The 20,575-nt window shown below is 41.9% G+C and overlaps 1 protein-coding gene across 1 annotated transcript in view; it reads right to left on the reverse strand.

The window, feature by feature from the left end:
* The window catches only part of tgm2a (transglutaminase 2, C polypeptide A), a gene marked incomplete at its 5' end in the record, with an annotated part of 28,823 nt that extends 16,165 nt beyond the window's left edge, over positions 1–12,658 (reverse strand). Inside the window, 7 exons of the mRNA XM_056299354.1 lie at positions 3,898–4,001; positions 4,763–4,895; positions 8,826–8,994; positions 10,711–10,839; positions 11,091–11,265; positions 12,074–12,314; positions 12,469–12,658. Of these exons, the coding sequence (XP_056155329.1) occupies positions 3,898–4,001; positions 4,763–4,895; positions 8,826–8,994; positions 10,711–10,839; positions 11,091–11,265; positions 12,074–12,314; positions 12,469–12,658 (1,141 nt within the window). The remainder of the gene's footprint in view (positions 1–3,897; positions 4,002–4,762; positions 4,896–8,825; positions 8,995–10,710; positions 10,840–11,090; positions 11,266–12,073; positions 12,315–12,468) is intronic.
* Positions 12,659–20,575: the final 7,917 nt, after the last annotated feature.

Below are 20,575 nucleotides of genomic sequence, written 5' to 3' on the forward strand. Positions count from 1 at the left end.
CTCGTGTACGACCAACTCCAAGTCTCCACTTACCAACCGTGGAGACTTGGAGCAAATGTCATACTGTCCTGTTTGCCATACTCCATTCCGACCTACCCAGTTATCCCTGGAATCTGTTACTATCCTACGCAAGCAGTGTGGACATGCTAGAGACGTGAGGGACACTGACTAAAGACGTTAGTTTTGTTCTAGATGTCAGGAGACATCTCTAAAAGCAGGGGAGAGTGTAAGGGATTGAAAATAGCCTCAATGAAAAGTTTATGAAAAGTTTATCTTAAAACCTATACCCCCCCTATTTTTTAGATTTAGATCTAACTTAGATACGTGATTGCAATGCAGTAAGGGTGTTTCTCCACCAGGCCAGTAGAGGGCGCTGTAGCGCTTCTGTGGATCCCCGGAGTCAAGCTACTCCCAGCTTCCTAACCAGCTCAGAATAAACTGGTTCGAGCTGGAGTGAACATGGACTCATGCGTTTCTCTTCTATGATCCACAGTTTATCTACCCAGCTCACCTCACCGGTCCACAGTACCCACTGTCTGTGGATCCTTGCTACCGCCCAGATTCCCCTAGGTCTAGGCCGGTAACACATAACATGTATTGCATCACTGTGGTGTGATGCTGCTAAATTGTGTTGGGGTCGGTTTGTCAAGTTCGTTATTTGTTGGCTTTTGCAGTTCTGTGTGAAGTTGCCTAGCACTAGAACGACCAAGACGGTCATTATGACCGTTTTGGATTTTAAAAGTTTAATAACTTTGTGAAAAACAAAATACACAGCTGCCGCTCCCCGAATTCTCCTAAAATTGCATATATTTGCATTTAAAAGGAGTTTTAGACCAACTGCACAAAAACCTCGTAATTTGCACGTGATCGCGTCATAAAATTATGACGTGTTTTGGTCGCATCATTTCCTTCGCGAAGTTCATTGCTCTGTCTTAGAAAAAAAACTAACGTTCTCCAGTGAAGAGTAATAGTCTAAACTTGATTTTTGATTATTGACAACATGTCTGGTTACAGACGCCGTTTCAGACGCACCATGGCCGTCACCAACGCGTTACAGTATTTACAGGCGTTGGAGAATGGGCATTTTAAATTGTCTGAAAAACAGTATGTTAATTTTGGTGTCAGTTTCTTAACAGATATGCTAACATATGCAATGCATTGATATCGCAATTGGGTATTTATCTTCACAGAACATGGAGTTTAAAAACCATGGACGTCAACAAAAGAATGTCCCCAGCACGTCCCCTAACGGTCCTCTCCGAACGTCCGGTAAATGCCATTGTGTAGGGTTTTCATAACGTCACGGGGAAGTTAAGACATCCCACAATAACGTCTAGTAGACTTTCCCCCCAACGTCCCATGCAATGTCCTCGGGATGTCCCACAATAATGTCCCCTTGACATTCCGGGGACGTCTGGAGGACTTTCCCCTAACGTCCTTATAATGTCCCTGGGACGTTCCCTGAACGTCGCAAAATAAGTCCCTGGGACGTCACGGGACGTCCAGATGACTTTCCCGATGTTCCTGAACGTCGCGCAATAACATCCCCTGGACGTCACGGGGACATCAAAAGGAATTTCCCCTAACGTCCCTACAATGTCCTTGGGACGTCCTGCAATAACATGCCCCTGACGTCACGGGGGCATCCAGAGGACTTTCCCCTAATGTCACTGTAGTACCCGGGACGTTTCTGAACGTCTTGCAGTAACGTCCCCCTGACGTCATGGGGACGTCTGGAGAACTTTCCCCTAATGTCCCTGTAATGACCTCTGAACGTTACACGGATGTCCCGTGTTAACGTCCTCGTGACGTAATGAAAACTCTACACAATGACATTTATCGGACGTTCGGAGAGGACCTTTCGGGGACGTGCTGGGGACGCTTTTTGTTTGCTAGGAGCCCACGGTCGTTAAGTTTGGGACTGTTTCAATATTGTAACGAATTTGGGGGGCAACCACAGGAACTGCCGCAGCCGAGTCGCGAACCCATATCTCCCGCACCGCGGGAGACATCGCTGACCGCTCGACTAAAGGGTTGGACTCATTAGCCCAGGGCTACCGAGCCTATCCATCAGTGATCATTACAATATTTATTTTCAGTTCTTTTTTTTTACATTTCACGTTTTATAGGCCTTTTTACGTTTGTTCGATTAGCAATATGTGTTTTCCGTTTTGTTTTTCAGATAATATTTTCACTTTTTCAGTTTCGCTATTCAAGTTTAAACATGTCTCTCTGAAGTTTGAATTGTTTAAAAGTAGTATTATAGTTGATAAAATTTTAATTTTGGTGTCAGTCGTTTCTTAACAGACATAATAACAGATGCAATGCATTAATATCTCGATTGGGTATTTATCTTGACAGAATACAGAGTTTAAAAACAGGCGGTCATTTTGACTGCCCATGGTCGTTTTAGGTAGGGGTGAAATCCCGGTCGTTCTAGTGCTAGTTCAGTTAGTGAGCCTTATTTTGAAACCTGCATTTAGCTGTGCTGTGTGATTACCTTATGATGGCATTGTTGTTAGCCTATTCCTGGTCAGTCACATTATTATGTATCAGTAGTAACTGGTGTGCTGTCTGCTCAGGTGGTTTTCAGTGCACACAAATGTTGCCATAGTGTAGAGACATACACTGCCTTGGGATGATTTAATCCATTGTTTCCTTGTCTTATGATTTGTGAGTGAAATGGCACTACTTGGTCTATTGAGCTGTATAGCCATACCTGCTTAGCTGGACTTGTTATTCGCGCTTTGACCAAGAGGTGTGTCATTATGGTGTGGTAGATTTCACATGCCGGCTGGACTGGAAGCTCAAAATAATTAAGGTGAGGTTTAATGGCTGCGTGGGGGTGGGCTTGGGGTGTGTGGGAGACGGGGTTATGAGTTTCAGTGCCCCGGGGCCTCAGGGTTACTAATCCCGCCTTGCATACAACACAGCATTTTGCATAATGTTTGGCTTTAAAACCATGCACAGACATGCCCGGGGGGGTCTGCCAAAAGCAAACAAACATTAAATAGAAGGGAAAAAAATCTAATAATCAATTGGTTAAATTTATAGACATCCAGGCAGACAGAAATGCATTTTTTTAAACTACAAGCTGCTCTGTTATAAGCGCAGTAACTAAAAGGATAATACATAAATGGACAAACAGTGTGATTGTTGAAATATGCAGATAAAAGTTTTGGCCCATATCCAAAAAATAAACCTACAAAATAAAATATAAATGGTAAATAAATAGATAAATACATAAATGTGAGTGGCCTGTTTGGCATTGCCCAGCTGTTTTGTAATCTGGTGTCACTGTTGGATGTAGTTGTTTTACCTGTATTTGTTTTCTTTCAAAGCGAAGGTAACAAGAATGTATTTTCAGTATGCATGTATGCATGTATCTCATTTACATGATCATTTATCATCTATCGTAATCATATGATTACTAGTTATTGCTCTAAAATGCCTGTAGACTGACATACAAAATATGGGCCAACTAGTGACTCTCTTGTCTGTCGCTCTGGATGTGAGTATCTGCTGAATGAGAAAATGTAAGTGTAGATGAAATAAATATGTACATATTTAGAAATAAACCGTTTCCAACATAAACATCACACAGACCTCCATTTAGCACCCAGTTACTGAGAGCCAAATTCATTCCCCGATTATTTTTTTTTTTTGGGGGGGGGGTATGTTTTCTAGTGCAGCGACCAGGACACATACCCACATCCGGCTTCCCACCCGCAGATACGGCCAAATGTGTCTGTAGGGATGCCCGACCAAGCCGGAGACAACACGGAGATTCAAACTGGCGACCCCCGTGTTGGTAGGCAACAGAACCCAGTTATTTTGTTGACAGACTTTATTCTGGAGAAAGTGGACAAACTTTTTCTGTGTCGAGGGGAAGTTCACCTTCACTCTCCTCCTGCGGGGTAGGGTCACTGGCCTGCCATCCATCAAACTCCGGCCCTAAATCGGGTCGTTTCATCCAGCTGTCGACCCAAACATGGAAGTTCCTGGTGTACATGGGGTCCAATGTGAGTTAAACCTTTTCAACATTCGACCACGTTCAGTGTAGGCATTTTCCTAAAAAAGTCTGTAAAATTGTGTGTTTTATTTTCTTTCATAGTGAAGGTTAATGAGAGTGGACAAATAAAGTGGATTGGTTAAAGTCAAAGTGAAAAAGAGAGACAATGAGAGGCTCTCACTGTCTATAATTGTCTATAAAGAGGGACGAATAAAGTATTCTCATTCAGATTCAGATACTGATTCTGACTTCATACTTGGTTGGTGTGTAAAGAGAAAAAGAGAGTGTTCGATGTGTGTGTGTGTGTATGCGCGCGTGTATATACCAGGTTTTTCTATCTTAATGGGGGGCTAGATGTCCCCATTAGGATATAAAAACCTGAAACCACCTACTTTATGGGGACATTTTATGGGTCCCCATGAGGAAAAGGGTCTATTTTAGGGTTAGGACTTGGTTTTAGGGTTAAGGTTAGAATTAGCATTAGGATAAATGTAGGGTAAGGGTTAAGGTTAAGCATGTAGTTATGATGGTTAAGATTAGCATTAAGGGCCAGGGAATAAATGTAGTCCATGAGGGGTCCCCCACAAGTATTGAGAGATGTGTGTGTGTGTGCATGCGTGGGTGCATGCGTGTGTAAGAGAGAGAGAGAGAGAGAGAGAGAGAGAGAGAGAGAGAGAGAGAGAGAGAGAGAAAGAGGGAGAGGGGGAGAGAGAGAGGGAAAGAGAGTTTAGCAATAATGACGACACTTACCATACTGAATCGTCATTAGAGATTCGTTCCCCGTTCTCATCATATATTTTCTCTATCACCAGGTTGGCGTTTGTATCATGTGCCGATCCAAAGTTAGTAACCACTCGACAGGGGATACCCAGGGCCCGGGAGACTGGTAGAGAGAGGGGGGGGGGGGTCCACACTTCAGCACTGTGGCTATTGAATCAGACGCCTTGAGAGGGCTTGTTCTCATGAAAGATATATAAGGACCTTGCCTCACATATTTCTACTGGAATCTTTGTACCGATTAAAAAAAAAATCTGAAATTAAGGAAACGTCTGTAGACTTTGTTTGGGCTTGATTACCATAACCCAGTTTTTTTTATCCCCTTTTGGGTTGTGATTACTTCAAGTTTAAGTTCATGATTTTTATTGTTATCAAATTTAGGTTATTTCCATATAAGGAATTTGAATTGGTGGAGTGCTCAAAATGCAAAGATCATGTGAAGAACATAAGGACGTACACATATCTTTCTTACACTCAAAATAAAACCCTCAAAAGTATACAATCCTATTTATAAGATCTACAGATCCCATCTAAACTGGAACGCAAGTAAAGGAATAACAGCAGTTTGCGTCAGAGACTTAAAAAAGAAAGAACTAAATTTCATAGATAAGAGAAATCTTAATGTAAGGGCTCTCTATCCTACAGTTTTTGAATATTTACTATCATATTGGAAATATTCTTGTGCTGACTGAAAATAATAGCACCTCATACTCATTTAAATCACACAGTTCACTGTTGAAATGTTAAAATAGTAAAAGGGGGTAGGACTAGAAAAGTTTTTAACTTCTGCCTACTCCTTTACGAACTGCCGAGATTTGAAACAAATGTTTGATGATATTGTTTGCTTGTTTTGATTTTTTCTTTTGTTTTATTATTATACATTTTGATTTTATTTTTTTTACTTTCAAAATAAACTGCATAAACTAAACTAAACTAAACTAAACTAAGAACTATACAGTATGTTTCCCAGATGACATCTACAGGAAACACAGGAAACAGGGAGAGAAGGTGTCTTTTAACACCTCATCACATGAGGTGTTAAAAGACACCATTAAAAACACTTGAGATAGTTGAACTCGTGAGCGATAAACAGTGGACATGAGACAGAAGGTGTCAGACGGAAACAGACTAATCTGCTACTCTGTGTGATTAGTGTCTATTCTGATACATGTGCAGGGAAGGTGGGCTATACATGGCCTGCATGGATGGACCTGGACTTTATGACTGAGTCACAATCACAACAGGATAAGACAGAGCGGTCTTAAACAAACAGACATCAGAAAAAAAATGTTGGGCTACATTTTACTTTGTTGAAACTGACTGTTAACGTCAAATTAAGATGGAAGATGTCCACCATCAGTTTATTTTTGTCTATTTAGTCATTTGGCCACCGTTTTCTAATGGTTTAACTCATTTTTTGTCCAGGATTCTTTCTTTTCTTTTTCCTTCTTTTGTAAAAAAAAAGAGGAAAAATTTTTGAAGTTATTTCAGAGTTTTGACCATATTATTGTAGAACATGTTGACTGTTTTACACAGTGACAGACTGTGTGTGGCAACCCTGAGAGTGGTTATCAGAATGAATTAATGTCCGAATCAGTTAATGTTGGATGACATGTGCACCAACCAACCAACCAATCGATCGATCGATCGATCGATCGACCGACCGACCGACCGACCGACCGACCGATCGACCGATCGATCGATCGATCAATCAAAATCAAACTTATATAGCGCTTTTCTAACACTCACAGTCGCTTTACAATAAACGGCAGTGAAACAAGACAACAGATAAACATGGCACAAACATACAGGAGTGGATGGGAAGGGGGGATTATGAGAGGGGAAAGTGGCAGCCACACACAATGCCAGCAGTACTCTCCGACAACAGGGAAGAGGATGGATGGATGGATAACTGAATGAATCACTGACTGACTGACTGGATTTTCTTCTCCATGGATTATCACCTTGTGGTGGAGAAGTTTGGATTGTCCTGAGATCCCAAGAGCAATGCTGTCTGGAGCTATGCTCCTGGTAGGGTCACCCATGACGGTAAGGTCAAGAGGGAGGTCCCTGACAAAGAGCAATCCAACGAAGACCTCAATGGTGGAACAGGCAGAGGATGGTGGCTGATGTTAGGGAAGCATCACAATGGCTGGGAAGATGAATGAAGGCTGCTGCAGAACTGGTTCCCAGTCGTTTTGGAATCCATGCCACTGGATCCTGACCAGCTCTGTCAAGGACCATGTGGTGGCTGCCTGTGCACCAGCCTCCCCATGTTAAACAAAATCATGCACAGGTGTCCTCCATAAACATCCTGGATTAAGTCAAATGGTGACCAACAAGCGGCTACAATGGCAGGATTGTGAGATCTGGAAGCCTCTAGTCATGAGCCGGCATATCAGGTGGTGGGTGCTAGATTCAGTTGCTGTGCTTTCGGAACGAGGTAAAAAGAGCCCTTCGGTAGTTGCACCCATGACTGAGCAGTCCTCTTTAGGATCCACTTTGCTCATCCCACCTGGGGAAGGGGCTAGAAAATGTGCCCTAAAAGTAGCCTGCCTCAAACCTCCTGACTGGATTACTGTGTCCAGAGGGATCACCACATGTGGTTAGAAACATAGAAACATGAACTTTGGAGCCTGGAATGTGCGCACACTGATGGATAGTGTGATTGATGGATAGACCGGAGAGAACTGCGATCATTGCTTGAGAACTGAAGAGATTCCAGATTGACATAGCTGCCCTTTCTGAAACCTGATGGACAGATGAAGGAAAACTGGAGGAGAAGGGTGGCTACACTTTCTTCTGAAAAGGAAAAGCTGCTGAAGAACCCAGGATCCATGGTGTTGGATTTGCCTTCAAGAACCAGATCATCAGCCACTTGTCTGAACTTCCTGTAGTGAACAAGAAATCAAGAAATTCGCAACATTGACTCCCATGATTGATGCAGATGACTGCTGGACATATCATTGCCTCTTCCGCTCCACCATGTCCATCAGACTCAAGAGAAAGAGGAGGGTTCAAAAGATGCAGATGTGGCCAAGACTGAATTTTAAAGCCTGAATGAAACTGCCACCCAGCAGAAACTTCAGGCCTCTATTGGGGAAACCTTCCAACAGGAATATCCTGATGATGTGGCAGACACTAGGGGCTATGCCTCTCACCCAGCAGGACTGTGAGCTGGGGGCGTGGTTTACGTTCCCGGACTCGCCGGTGCAGGGTTGTTCCTGCTGCAGTTGGTTTTTGGAGTTGAGGAATAAACATCAAACTCGCCTTGGTCTCCTGTGTTTTTCCTCATTCCTGCCACAATGACATTGAAAAGCACTGGAGCTTGCTCAAATTCACCATCCTCAACACCTGCAAAATCACCTTTGGGTACAAGTCCAGAAAACACCAGGACTGGTTTGATGAGAATGACACAGAGATACAACAGCTCATCGCCAGTAAAGCAAAGCCTTTCATGCCTGGCAAAATGATGTAACCTGCAAGGCTGAAAGAGTGGCTCACTCCAGAGCCAAGGTGGACATCCAGAGATGGATGAGGGAGCTTAAGAACTGCTGGTGGACAGAAAAGGCTTTGAAACTCCTCACTGTCAGGTGAATCCGTGCAGGAAGGAGCTGCACGTCAGGAAATGGAACTCCACTGTGCTGCAGAGAAAAAGTGACAACACCACAAAGAGAGAGAAAGAAAAAGGCTCAACCACCACCACCAACCACCATCACTTTCCCTTGTCCACAATGCACCAAAGCATGTGGATCACATATCGGCCTCTACAGCCATCTGAAGACCCACAAGTAAATAACCCAATGGAGAAGACAGTCACACTCGCTTCAAGTGACCGCCGATGATGATGAGGATGATGATATATGGATGGATGGATATATGGATAGACAATGAATAGTTGAACAGAATCAATAAACGATTGATTGATTGAATGAATGAATGACTAGAATGAATGAAGAAATAAACAAATTAGCAACAAAAAAGTTAACAGTGACCGTCGTCACATAGCCTGCTAACAGACAGACTGTACACCAACCTGTGCATTCAACTGCAGCAAAGACCCAGCACTGGCCATAACGGACGGGCCCATGTTGTGACCACTTGCGCAGTATGTCCCCACTGCCTATCCATTCTACCGGGTGTGTCCCATCAGAAAAGTCCCCCCAATTTCCCACCAGCACGCCGCTGTCATCATTACTGTTGATCTGCAAAACACAGCGAGAGACAAAAGGGGGAAGTAAGTAAGAGAAGGCGATTGATGGCGATTTCTTTTGTAATAGGAAAGTGGGCAGTCCACTCACCTTTTTACATTTTTTTTAATTCATTGTGAAATTAGGAAACAGAGAAAGAGAGAGAGAGTAGAAAAGACACTGGAGGGAAGGTTCCTGCCGGGATCTGATCCGAGGTCAGCGGGGACACATTTAAGACTCTTGGCGGCGGACGTAACTGCGTCACTTTCTCTGAGCACAGAAGTACATGTATGTTGTAATGTGAAGGCAGGACACTCCTAACTGTGTCACCAGCATGGCTTGGTACGGATGTTTTGTATTGCTCACTGACAATCAGGGTGTGAACTACGGGGGAGCCAGGGGGAGCTTGGCTCCCCTTAATAAGACATGAGCTCCTCTGAAAACATGATTTGTGAAATTTTGGGGGGTCTCTAAAATATTGACTATGCTATGCATTTCTATTTTTCTGTGTCGTCATCATCATGGATCATGCGTAAAATTAGGCTATTATTGATGCATGATTCATACATGAGAAACACTAATTCACTTTTAATAAAGATACCGACCGGCATGCATGCAATTCTTGCCATCACCATCGAAGCGTGGTGGCGCAATCAGGAAAAAAAAAACTTAGTCCCACCAGGTCTGTGCACCGAATCGCCATTATTGGCTTGTATTGGCTTGTATTGCACTCAGTCCAAAGTCAAGTCATCCTCTTACTGAAGCAGTAAGTCACCATGTGATGACTGGAGCATTATTACTAAGGTTCGCCTGGAATAACACTGAAATATGAATTTGCCATGAATTGGTAAACATGCGGAATCAGGGCTGAGACTATGGTGTGGGGGGTAAACCTATTTGCACCCAGTTTACCCAGTTTTGTATTTGAGAAACAAAGTTTATCTATGTCATGATTCATGCACAATAACCCAGGTAAGAAAATCAAAGAAGGTTGAATCAGTTCATCTGGATCTGTCAATAAACGTTGTATCCAGATGAACTGATTCAACCTTCTTTGATGAAAATGTATCTACCTTTTTATGTCGGTACAAGGCTTTATTACATACTATCAAGGTTTACATAATACCAAGTAACGCCACGGTAATATCAGCTGTAATGACTACCTTGCATGGCTAACATGATAAGGACATCAAATTGTATGTGCAAATGTACTGTTATAAACAATTACTGCCTCTGAGTTTAACGATCAAGGGTAGAAACTTTAAGAAGATTATCAGTAAACACAATAGAAATCTCTTTTACTATGACATGGTGACTATGATACTCGGTAGGATCCCCATCCAGACAGCATTTCTTTTAAGATGGTCTTTGCCATCCGCTTGTAATCAGAATATGTGGTTTTGAAAAACCAAAACTTTTTTCTTCAGAGGCCACTTTCCTTGTTTTATCACATAAGCTGTCAGGCGAAGTTAAAAAAACAACTTGAAGCATGAGAAGAAGAGGAGTTACCATAAAACATTCAGAATGAAAAGGGGTGGCCATTTCATGCCACAGAACCTGAACGAAAAGAATCAGCAGTTTCTGGGAAACCAGGTTGTGTTTCGTTGGCACAGCCAAAGGGGATTTTCATGGGGCTATAAGATGTCACTCAAAGGTTACTGGGAATCAGGACTCCTCCCTCTGACCTTTTTCCTCTTTCATTCACCCGTTACAGACCGGACACAGACCTACCATGGCGCTCAACACCCTGGTCACATAGACAGGGTCACTCCTGTTCATACAGTCCTGGTTAGCGTCAGACACAAATTTGGGATTATCATCCAAAATCTTCAGACAGATGTCCAGCATGCCTGGCTCAAACTGAGGACAGACAGACAGACAGAGCAGAGGGAGGGAGATGTGATGAGAGAGCCTTGGCATTTTGTGCGAAAGCAGATTCACATAATTTTTTCCCCTATTACGTCAACCTGCAAAGTCAAAGTCTGATTACAGCAGGAGTTCCAGTCAGTAGTTTTGTATTCAGCAAACATCCAAACCTAAATGGAACAGAATATTTATTTCTATTGCATGTAGATTGTTAAAACTAGATGTGCTAATGGGATTTCATGTACCTGGCCAAAGTTCCAGGGTGTCTCTTTGATTCGTTTTGGCGTGCCCTTGTAGATAAGTCCATGTTGAGCTGAAACGTACTCCCGCCTCTTCGCCTCACTCCTCATGTAAACAACATCACCTGTGGGCCGGTGATAATAAAAAGGTGATAATAAATAATAATAAAAAGATTTTGAAAGTGTGTGTGTGTGTGTGGGGGGGTCACAGGTAAATTAACATTTCCATATTTATCTGTGTGCTGTAAAGCATTCCTATAATTTCTGGAAAGTTCCGTGCTTACAAAATGCATAGTGAATACGAGGCTTCTAGGAAACTTGTCTGAATGGGCCATTCTCCCATAGCCATCACACTATATCACCAAAATGAATGTAATGGTGATTATACAGAGCCCTTAGAGACAGTTGGTAGTGTGGTACACCACACAAACCAGGAGGAAAGCAACATTAATAGTTCAGGAGCCCTCACATGCTCTGTTTAATGAATTTGAAAAACTCCCTTCAGGAAAGAAATAAAGGGTTCCCCCAGCAACGAGAAACGTGTTTATAAGTGTATGAAGATCTGTGAAGCCAAAGCCGAATTTCCAAGAGTAGACAATAAATATGTTTAATTCTAGTTATGATTATAATTATAATTCCAAATGTCAAAACAAAATTGTGACCTGGTGCTTGTGTTTGATTTAGTTTGGTGTTGTTTCATTGTTCCATTGCGTTAAGGCAGGCTTCATAGTTTAATTACACAACAATGCAACAAGCATAAGGGAAATGAAAAATTGGGTAAAAAATAAATACTAAAATATCGTCAGAATAGCCTGTCCAGGGTGTCTCCCTGCCTGCCGCCCAATGACTGCTGGGATAGGCTCCAGCACCCCCGCGACCCTGACAGCAGGATAAGCAGTTTGGATAATGGATGGATGGATAGAAGAAAAATGTTGCAAACCATCAAAAGTAAATAAATATAGAAATCTAAAACCAAAACCCTACATTTTTACTCACTAGGGCACCAAGCGTTAAACAGAAGAATGAACTCCCCCAAGCTGATCTTCTGCCTCTCCTGGTCCAGAGTGAGAGTATAGAGCCCTATAGGGGCATTGGGGGAGGAACTTATAGACACAGACACTGTGTTTTCAGAGGGACCATTTTTGGCAGATGCACCCCATTCTGTTTTTACTATGGAGTCACTCAAACTAAAGGACACCTTGGTGTCTGACTCTTTCCTGGGTAATGGACCTGGACAAAGAGAAAGGTACACAAAGACAAAGACATATCAGTGGGTGAATATATAAATGTAGACATACACAAGTATGCACATACATGTGATTCACTTACTGATGATCTCAATTGCATGCGCGCGCACACATATACAAGGACAACAGTATAGTACCTGTTTCGACTATGAGTGTGAAGCTTGTTTCCCCTGGAGTAAACTGATGGCTCCCGGGCTTGAGATGCAGAGTGATGCTGAAGGGCTGTCCCCTTCTCACAATCAAACGCGTCGCTCCATTCAGCTCTGTATGGTGGCTCCTGTTGTTGCTGCTGATCTCCAGATCACAGTGCTCAATGTCCAAGACTGTGTGTGTGTGTGTGTGTGTGTGTGTGTGTGTGTGTGTGTGTGTGTGTGTGTGTGTGTGTGTGTGTGTGTGTGTGTGTGTGTGTGTGTGTGTGTGTGTGTGTGTGTGTGTGTAAAGGGATATGAGAGTTAACAAAATGTTACAGATTTGTGTATAATTGGCTTCCAAAAGATGTTTTGGATTCCTCCAAAAATTATTCCCTGAATTAAGTTTGTTATCAACGCCGTTAAATTTACATATATCTAAATATAAATGTATAAATATAAATGCAGGTATAAATATAGATAAATTGAAATTAAAACATGAGTAGATAGATAGATCGATAGACAGACAGACAGACAGACAGATAGATAGTTTTCTCATTTCAGCAGAACTATATGCAACACCATGCTTCATCACGGCTTGAACACCTGCTCATTCTGCGAGGTTTCACAGATGATAAATCAACAAACTTCCCTATCACTCTGCACTTACAACTAGTTCCAGATCTAACTTCTGTAACATCTCCCTGCATTTCTTGGTGCAAGATTTCACACTCGGCTATCAGTATGACACCCGATCAATGCCCTTTCCTCTGAGGTCAGCATTCTACAGTGCAAATTACTCTGAACAAGCTGAAACTGCAGTTACGTCAGTGTTCGAAACGTACCCAATCAAATAGGCCGGATAGTAATTTTCTTATAACGTAACAATATCCCAACGTTCATGTTGCAAAGAATACTGTCCTGTGTCTTTACCTTGACTCATGTCTGCAGTTGGGTCCTTGTCTTCTGACTTCTTCTGTGTGAAGCGTTCACACTGGTTGATGGCCCCGCGGTGTTCCAGCCAGCGGGGATATTTGTAGCATGTGAAACCCGACCAGGATGTCAGTCTCTGTTCACCCGTTTTCTCGGTGACGCTGTTTATAGTCAGGATGGGTGGAGAAACAGACCCCCCCCACCACCGCCCCACACACACACACACACACACACACACACACACACACTCACACACCTCCTCTTTACTGTAAAACTGAGTTGTAGCAATCAGACTAATATGTGAAATGCTTCATTTAAAGATAGTATATATATATAGTCCAGTGAGTCAAGTAAATTCTTTATGAGACAGTACATATTCATTTATGACAGTACATTCTTTATGAGACATTATATTCATCAGCTGTCAAACAGCTGATGATTGCTTATGGCATGAAACAGGCTTGTACTGTCTCATAAATAATTTACTTGACTCACTGGATTACTTTGCTGCTTATTTGTTGAGCACTTTCCCAACCGTTGTGTGTTTCTTTTAACAAAACTATATATTAGTGTACCATATGTGTATTTACTACCAAGGAAACAAGTGGAACGGATTACAGATGTTGGAAACAGGAAACAAGCCGAAAGAAGAAGATGGTGATATATTTGCGATATGTTGCAAAGTACGTTTAAAATTACAACTGATATCACCTTTGGTGTCCCTGTTGATGAACAGAGGTCTTTTGTGAATAAAAGAGTTTTAATTGCCATCTGTAATGAGTAATACTTATGTCAACAAGGTTTTTAAAGGATAGGGTCACATTTATAACAGGGTGGGCATGGCGTTTTATCGTGAAACTTCACACAGAGTTGCTATAATGTCCACAGAACAGCAGCTTCTCGAAAGCGGTTGACAGATTATTCACACGCTTCACTAAAGGAAGTCTAGACTTACTGACATTGTGATAATCTGGTTGTGGTTTGAGTGTTGGTTAGGAAGGCATGTGGAATCAGCAATAGACGAGCTGGCCAGTGAAGCCTCACCGTGTCCCAGTGGGCTGTTTGCCTACACTGTGTGTGTGTGTGTGTGTGGGGGGGGGGGGGCAGAGAGAGGAACCTAGGCACTCAAGTGGGACATTGGGAGATGCTGTTTGGTTGGTTTATGTACTTTTAAAAGGGGAGATCTTTATAGAAACTGGACTTTGTCTGAAAAGAGCTGGGTTTTATTCATTCATTCTGTTTGTTTAGTCAAGTCAAGTCAAGTCAAGACAAGTCAAACTTTATTTATATAGCACATTTCATACACAGGGCAACACTATGTGCTTTACATAAAATGACAATACAATTGCAACTATATCATTTTTGGGAGGCCGGTGAATGGTCAATTACTGTGGTCTAGTCTGCTTGCTATAAATGCATGGATTAATTTCTCACAGTCCGATTTTGACAGAAAGCCCCTTAGTTTTGAAATGTTTTTAAGATGGTAGAAGGCAGATCTTGTGAGATGATTGATGTGGCTCTTAAAATTGAGCTCACTGTCTGTGATTACATTGAGATTTCTAGCTTCACTTTTGCACTCCAGAGACAGAGAGCTGAGATGAGCTGCAATTCTCTGTCTCTGAGTCTTTCCACCAAAAATAAGTATTTCTGTCTTGTCTTTGTTCAGTTGTTAAAAGTTCTCTGACATCCATAGATTAATATTGTCAATACACTGGGTTAGGGAATGTATGGGATCTTGGTCATCAGGAGATAGGGATATGTACAGTTGTGAATCATCTACATAATTATGATAATTTATTTTGTGTTTCTGTATAACAAGTCTGAGTGGGAGCATATAGAGATTAAATGATAATGATCCAAGAATCGAACCTTGGGGTACCCCACACATTATATCTACCCATTTTGTCTGAGGAAAAGTCTCCAATAGACACAAAGAACTGCCTGTCCTGTAGGTATGTTCTAAACCAGTTGAGAACCAGGGCAGAGAGGTTGACCCATTTTTCTAATCTCTCTAACAAAATATCATGATCAACAGTGTTGAAGACGGCACTGAGATCCAGGAGCACAAGAACAGATAATTTTTTAGAATCCGTGTTCATATGCAGATCGTTCACAACTTTGATAAGCGCTGTTTCTGTGCTATGGTGAGATCGAAAACCTGATTGATAAATGGCTAGAATGTTGTTTGATATTTAATAGTTATTAACTTGAGAAAAAAACCGTTTTTGAAGTATTTTGCTGAGGAATGGTAAATTGGAGATGGGCCTGTAGTTGGCAATGGCTGTCACATCAAGGTTGTTCTTCTTCAGGAGTGGTTTAATGAGAGCTGTCTTCTTAAGTGCTGCAGGAAATATACCTGCCTGAAGAGAGCAGTTAATAATTTCTAAGACATCATGTGCTAGGCAATTAAAAACATTTTTCAAAAAATGTGGTAGGAAGGGGATCCAAGCAGCAGGTGGAGGACCTGAGCTGCCCAACAATATTGTGTAGACTTTTAAGGTCAAGAGGGTCAAAGTAAGACATGGCACCAGTGATATTTCTGGAGAACTGGAGGGTAGGTTCATTACTTGATCTTCAGTCACTTCTCAAGTCAAGTAGGTTTTATTTTATTTGTCTCCAGAGGGGCAATTGTTGTGTAGCAGTGGCAACATTTAAACACACAAACACTCCACAGAACACATAAGACAAATAAATACAGCATGTAGTGAGGAGAACAAAGCCAATGAAAAGCAATGCAACAGTAAACAGTGTTAACAGTGTTTATAAAGGTCAAACTGGTATTACCCATGAAATGGCTGAGGGAATGAAGGAGTGTTTGTATCTATTGGTTTTGACTACTGGGTATTTGAAGTGGGAACCAAAAGGCAAGGTCTGAAACTCTAGGTGCAGGGGGTGGGAACTGTCAGACAGGATGGATTCTGTTTTCCTTAACACCTGCTTGTTATATAAATCAGACAGGCTTTCCTGTTGGGGATCTGTGATACTACTGCAGACTTTGATCACCTTTGTTAGCGCATTTCTCTGTTTAAGATTGAGAGAGGCATACCAACCGATAAAAGAAAAAGTAATAACCAACTCAATAAAAGACCTGTAGAACAAAATCATCAGGGACCTATCGACACCGAACTTAGCCAGCTTCCTCAGCCAAAATTGGCGCTGCTGTGTTTTTGTCTTTTTTTGCATAGCAAAGTTCAGCTTGTTATCAATTATTAATATTATCAATTAATTATTAATGAAGTTAAAAAGGATGTGTCAAAATGCTCCCCTCACTCAGCATCCTCCCTGGGAGATGTGTATGCTTATAAAGCCACCTGCCATTTTATTTTATTTTTGCCATTGTACAGGTTAAACAAAATTTGTTATCACAGTGTTAATGCAGTCTGGTAAAGAGCCCAGTAATTAAGAAAGTAGACATCAAAATTGTTTTGAAACAAATCCTTTATTAGACTTTGTTGTAATATATTAGTGTATGATTTAACAAAAAAATCTTAAAAGTGAATAAAAGTTTTAATAATTTATATTTCCATAAAATATTATTAGAGGTTTGCTCTGATGATGCAGTTCAGATTTTACAATACATAAAGTGGAACATGTTGTCACATGTGTTTTCAAACTCGCATAAAGCATGCCAATGTAATGTCTTTAAATATCATGAACATAGGCACTGTATTCAGACCATCCATAAATCTGGTGTTACAGGTCTTTGAAATGTTGCAGTTTCTTGGCACATTGATAAATCAGCCCAGTCACTCGCAGACCTCTCTGAGTTGTTGTTTGTTTTTCCATTTTCACACCCGTTCATTTGGGACACTGGGCCCTAAATTTCCTTCTGTGTGGCATTACGAAACTGTGGACAGATGTTAAATGTAACTTTATGAGACTTGCAAACACCCTGTTTCCGTGGACTCACTTTGCCATCATTTCACACGAGTGCTCATTTTGCTCACAATAAATCCTAATTTCATGCCACAACTTCCATGTACAATGTTTCTCAGGTGACTCTCGGGGGGGGGGGGGCAATACTGTATGAAGTGTGATAAACATAGCAGTTATACAAAGTCATTACCAAATTTAAACTCGCAAATGAGCAGGCTCACAATTAGAGGATGCCAATCTGATACCAAGCACACTCGGGCTATTTCAACATGTGAAAGAGAAATTACACGGAAATCACAGAAAAACAAACAAATTGCACCATGTGGTATTCTTGACCGACTTAAACCTAAACCTAGAGGGCATGGCCTTGAGTTCATGTTTTGCAACCTATGCCTTCAATTAGTCCTGCTGAACCACAATGTGTGTGGAATAAGGAAGTGTCACAACTTGCTGAGTTGACATCAATCCCCGTGTCACATCCTCTTGTTAATTACAACTTGTCTGACTTTGGCTGTGTGCAGAGTACATCTTAGTTTAGATTAAGTGAACAGATTGAACAGAAAGTTCTCAGTTCATGAAAAAATAAAGCACTGACCCTGCAATGCAATCAGCGTGACAGAAACTGAAATTGTGAAACAAAACGAAAGTTAAGCAGAGATGGACCGAAAAGAACGAAAATAACCAAAAGTTTGATTGCCAAAGAGCTGGCGTTAGTGGCTTTAAAGAAAACTAAACACGAAATGGCTTTCGTGGCCTCACCTTCCCAAATTTTAAAAAGATTTGAATATTGTACATTTTTCAAAGGAATTACAAAAACAAAACAAAAAACAAACTACCACAATACAGGTATTGTAATAGAAACACAAAAGTACAGAGTACTGAAAAACTAAATAAATAGGACACTACACATGACGCTAATGGTCATCCCTCATGACAGTGAAGCTGGTAAACTCAGCAGTTTCGAACCAACGGTGGACCCAAAATATTCTAAGTGTTTTTGCCCCATGTGCTAGCATAGTGGTTTTGTGGCTCGCTCGGTAAAGCCTATGAGCTCAGTCATGAATTGAGTCGATGCAGCTTCACCTCATGTAAGATTTTACCAGCGTGTCATGCTTAAATTTCCTGGAACACTTGTTCTGAATCATGTGCTAAGCCTTGCCCAACATCAATGTGAAACCAGCTGACTTCACTTCTCCGTCCTGTCCTGTCTGGTTGAAGATCCAGAAGCCTTTCTTGGCTCATGGATGAAAAGCAATGTCCATCGAAGAGGGCTCATCAAAGCCAGCTTTTAAAGCCTTTTCTTAGCCAAGGTTAAAAGGTCCTAAGAGTGGCTAGTGGTCTCCCACTTGAAGTCAACAGTGAAATGCAAATGTCAACCAAGAGAACATTGATATAAAAATGTCCTTGAAAGAAAAATAGATAAAAACATTGAACAAAGTCTCCTCTTTGATCCCTTCTCATGAACAATTGTACGGGAGTTGCAATACAGCGGATCTGACTGCGAATGAGTTCGAGAATGGGTTTTTACCAATAAGACACGCAAACGTCGTCCTTGCAAGCTGTCATGTCACTTTCATTATACATCTTTGCCATTGCACCACAAGCATGGTGTTGCTCATCGTTTACTGTGAACTGGAGATTAATCTCGTTCTAAAGAACAATGTCATCTATGTATGCTTTTGCAACACGTTCGCAAATGTGATCGCAAAATCCATCCATCCATCCATTATCTAAACCGCTTATCCTGCTGTCAGGGTCGCGGGGACGCTGGAGCCTATCCCAGCAGTCCTTGGGCAGCAGGCAGAGAGACATCCTGGACAGGCCGCTAGGTCATCATAGGGCAAAAGAATTCAAAATCATGTGGATGGTCTTTGAGAAGTGGTTCACTGTCAGTAAACTTTGTGTGTGCTGGAACTGTACTTGAATTGGTTTTCATGTTTTCAGCTGCCATTGTTACAGATGTAAAACAATTCAGTCCAACATGGTGAGAGGTACAGGGAGAGGTGGGGACGGCCAACTAGCTATACCTGCACTCATTAAAGCCACATCTATATGTCTTTGCTTGAGGTGCATGAACAAAAGTACTATTGGCTCTGTTAGCGACGGGCGTTGGTAAACATCGGATCCCAAAGAGCCACGCATATCAATAGCTCTGACAATATACCAAGTCCAGTTGCACTTGATTCAACTCCTTTGGATACTGTGGAACAAAGCTTAAAAATGTCCAGAATGATTGTTAGACTCATCCTGTAAAGGGGGAACATTTTCAGTTGTGTCTTTCCGATCCACCATTGGTGTGGAAACCGATGACTTAACAGGTGAACCCGAATGTTATTCCCGGGCATTATAGCAATATATGGTGGTCCAGAGGAATGAGGTACATAACAAGTTTTTCCAACAGTGTTGGTTTGAATCCACTTAAAAAAAAGAAGAAAAAAAGTCACATATCAGGCCATTCACTTGAATGTATGGTACCAAACAAGGCAGAATCTTTTTTTTGGGGGGGGGGTATTTTCCCCCTTTTTCTCCCCAATTGTACTTGGACAATTACTCCACTCTTCTGAGCTGTCCCGGTCACTGCTCCACCCCCCCCTGCTGATCCGGGGATGGCTGCAGACTACCACATGCCTCCTGCGATACATGTGGAGTTGCCAGCTGCTTCTTTTCACCTAACAGTGAGGATTTTCACCAGGGGGACGTAGTGTGTGGGAGGATCACGCTATTCTCCCAGTTTCCCCACCCCCCCCGAATAGATGCCCCGACCGACCAGAGCAGGTGCTAGTGCAGTGACCAGGAAACATACCCACATCCAGCTTCCCACCCACAGACATGGCCAATTGTGTCTGTAGGGATGCCCGATCGAGCGGGAGGTAACACAGGGATTCGAACCAGCGATCCCCGTTTTGGTAGGTAATGGAATAGGCCACCATACTACTTGGACGTCCTGAGTCAGAATCTTTAAAAATAAAATAATATATCATTAAAAATTTATTAGGTGGCCATAAAAAAAAAGAAGAAAAAAGTGTTAGGTGGCCCATCGTTTGAACCTCTGCCTCTCGTGCTAAATAGTCAGGTGGCTTCAGATGACCGATTAGTCTTCATCTAACCTTTACATCTATGGAACAAACCACTTCTTAATGTCTCCAATGATCCATCATCCCCTCGTTTCATCCCTCGTAGAGCAAACTAAACCTCCCTCAGTGTGTTTTAGCAGGGAGGAACATGAGCTATCCAGCTATCATTAATCACAGCAACTATACTCACTCCCAGCTGGAGCCATCTGAGGTGGGAAGCATGCTAAAATAAA

The sequence above is a fragment of the Lampris incognitus genome, chromosome 2 (assembly GCF_029633865.1).
Source record: "Lampris incognitus isolate fLamInc1 chromosome 2, fLamInc1.hap2, whole genome shotgun sequence".
NCBI lineage: Eukaryota > Metazoa > Chordata > Actinopteri > Lampriformes > Lampridae > Lampris > Lampris incognitus.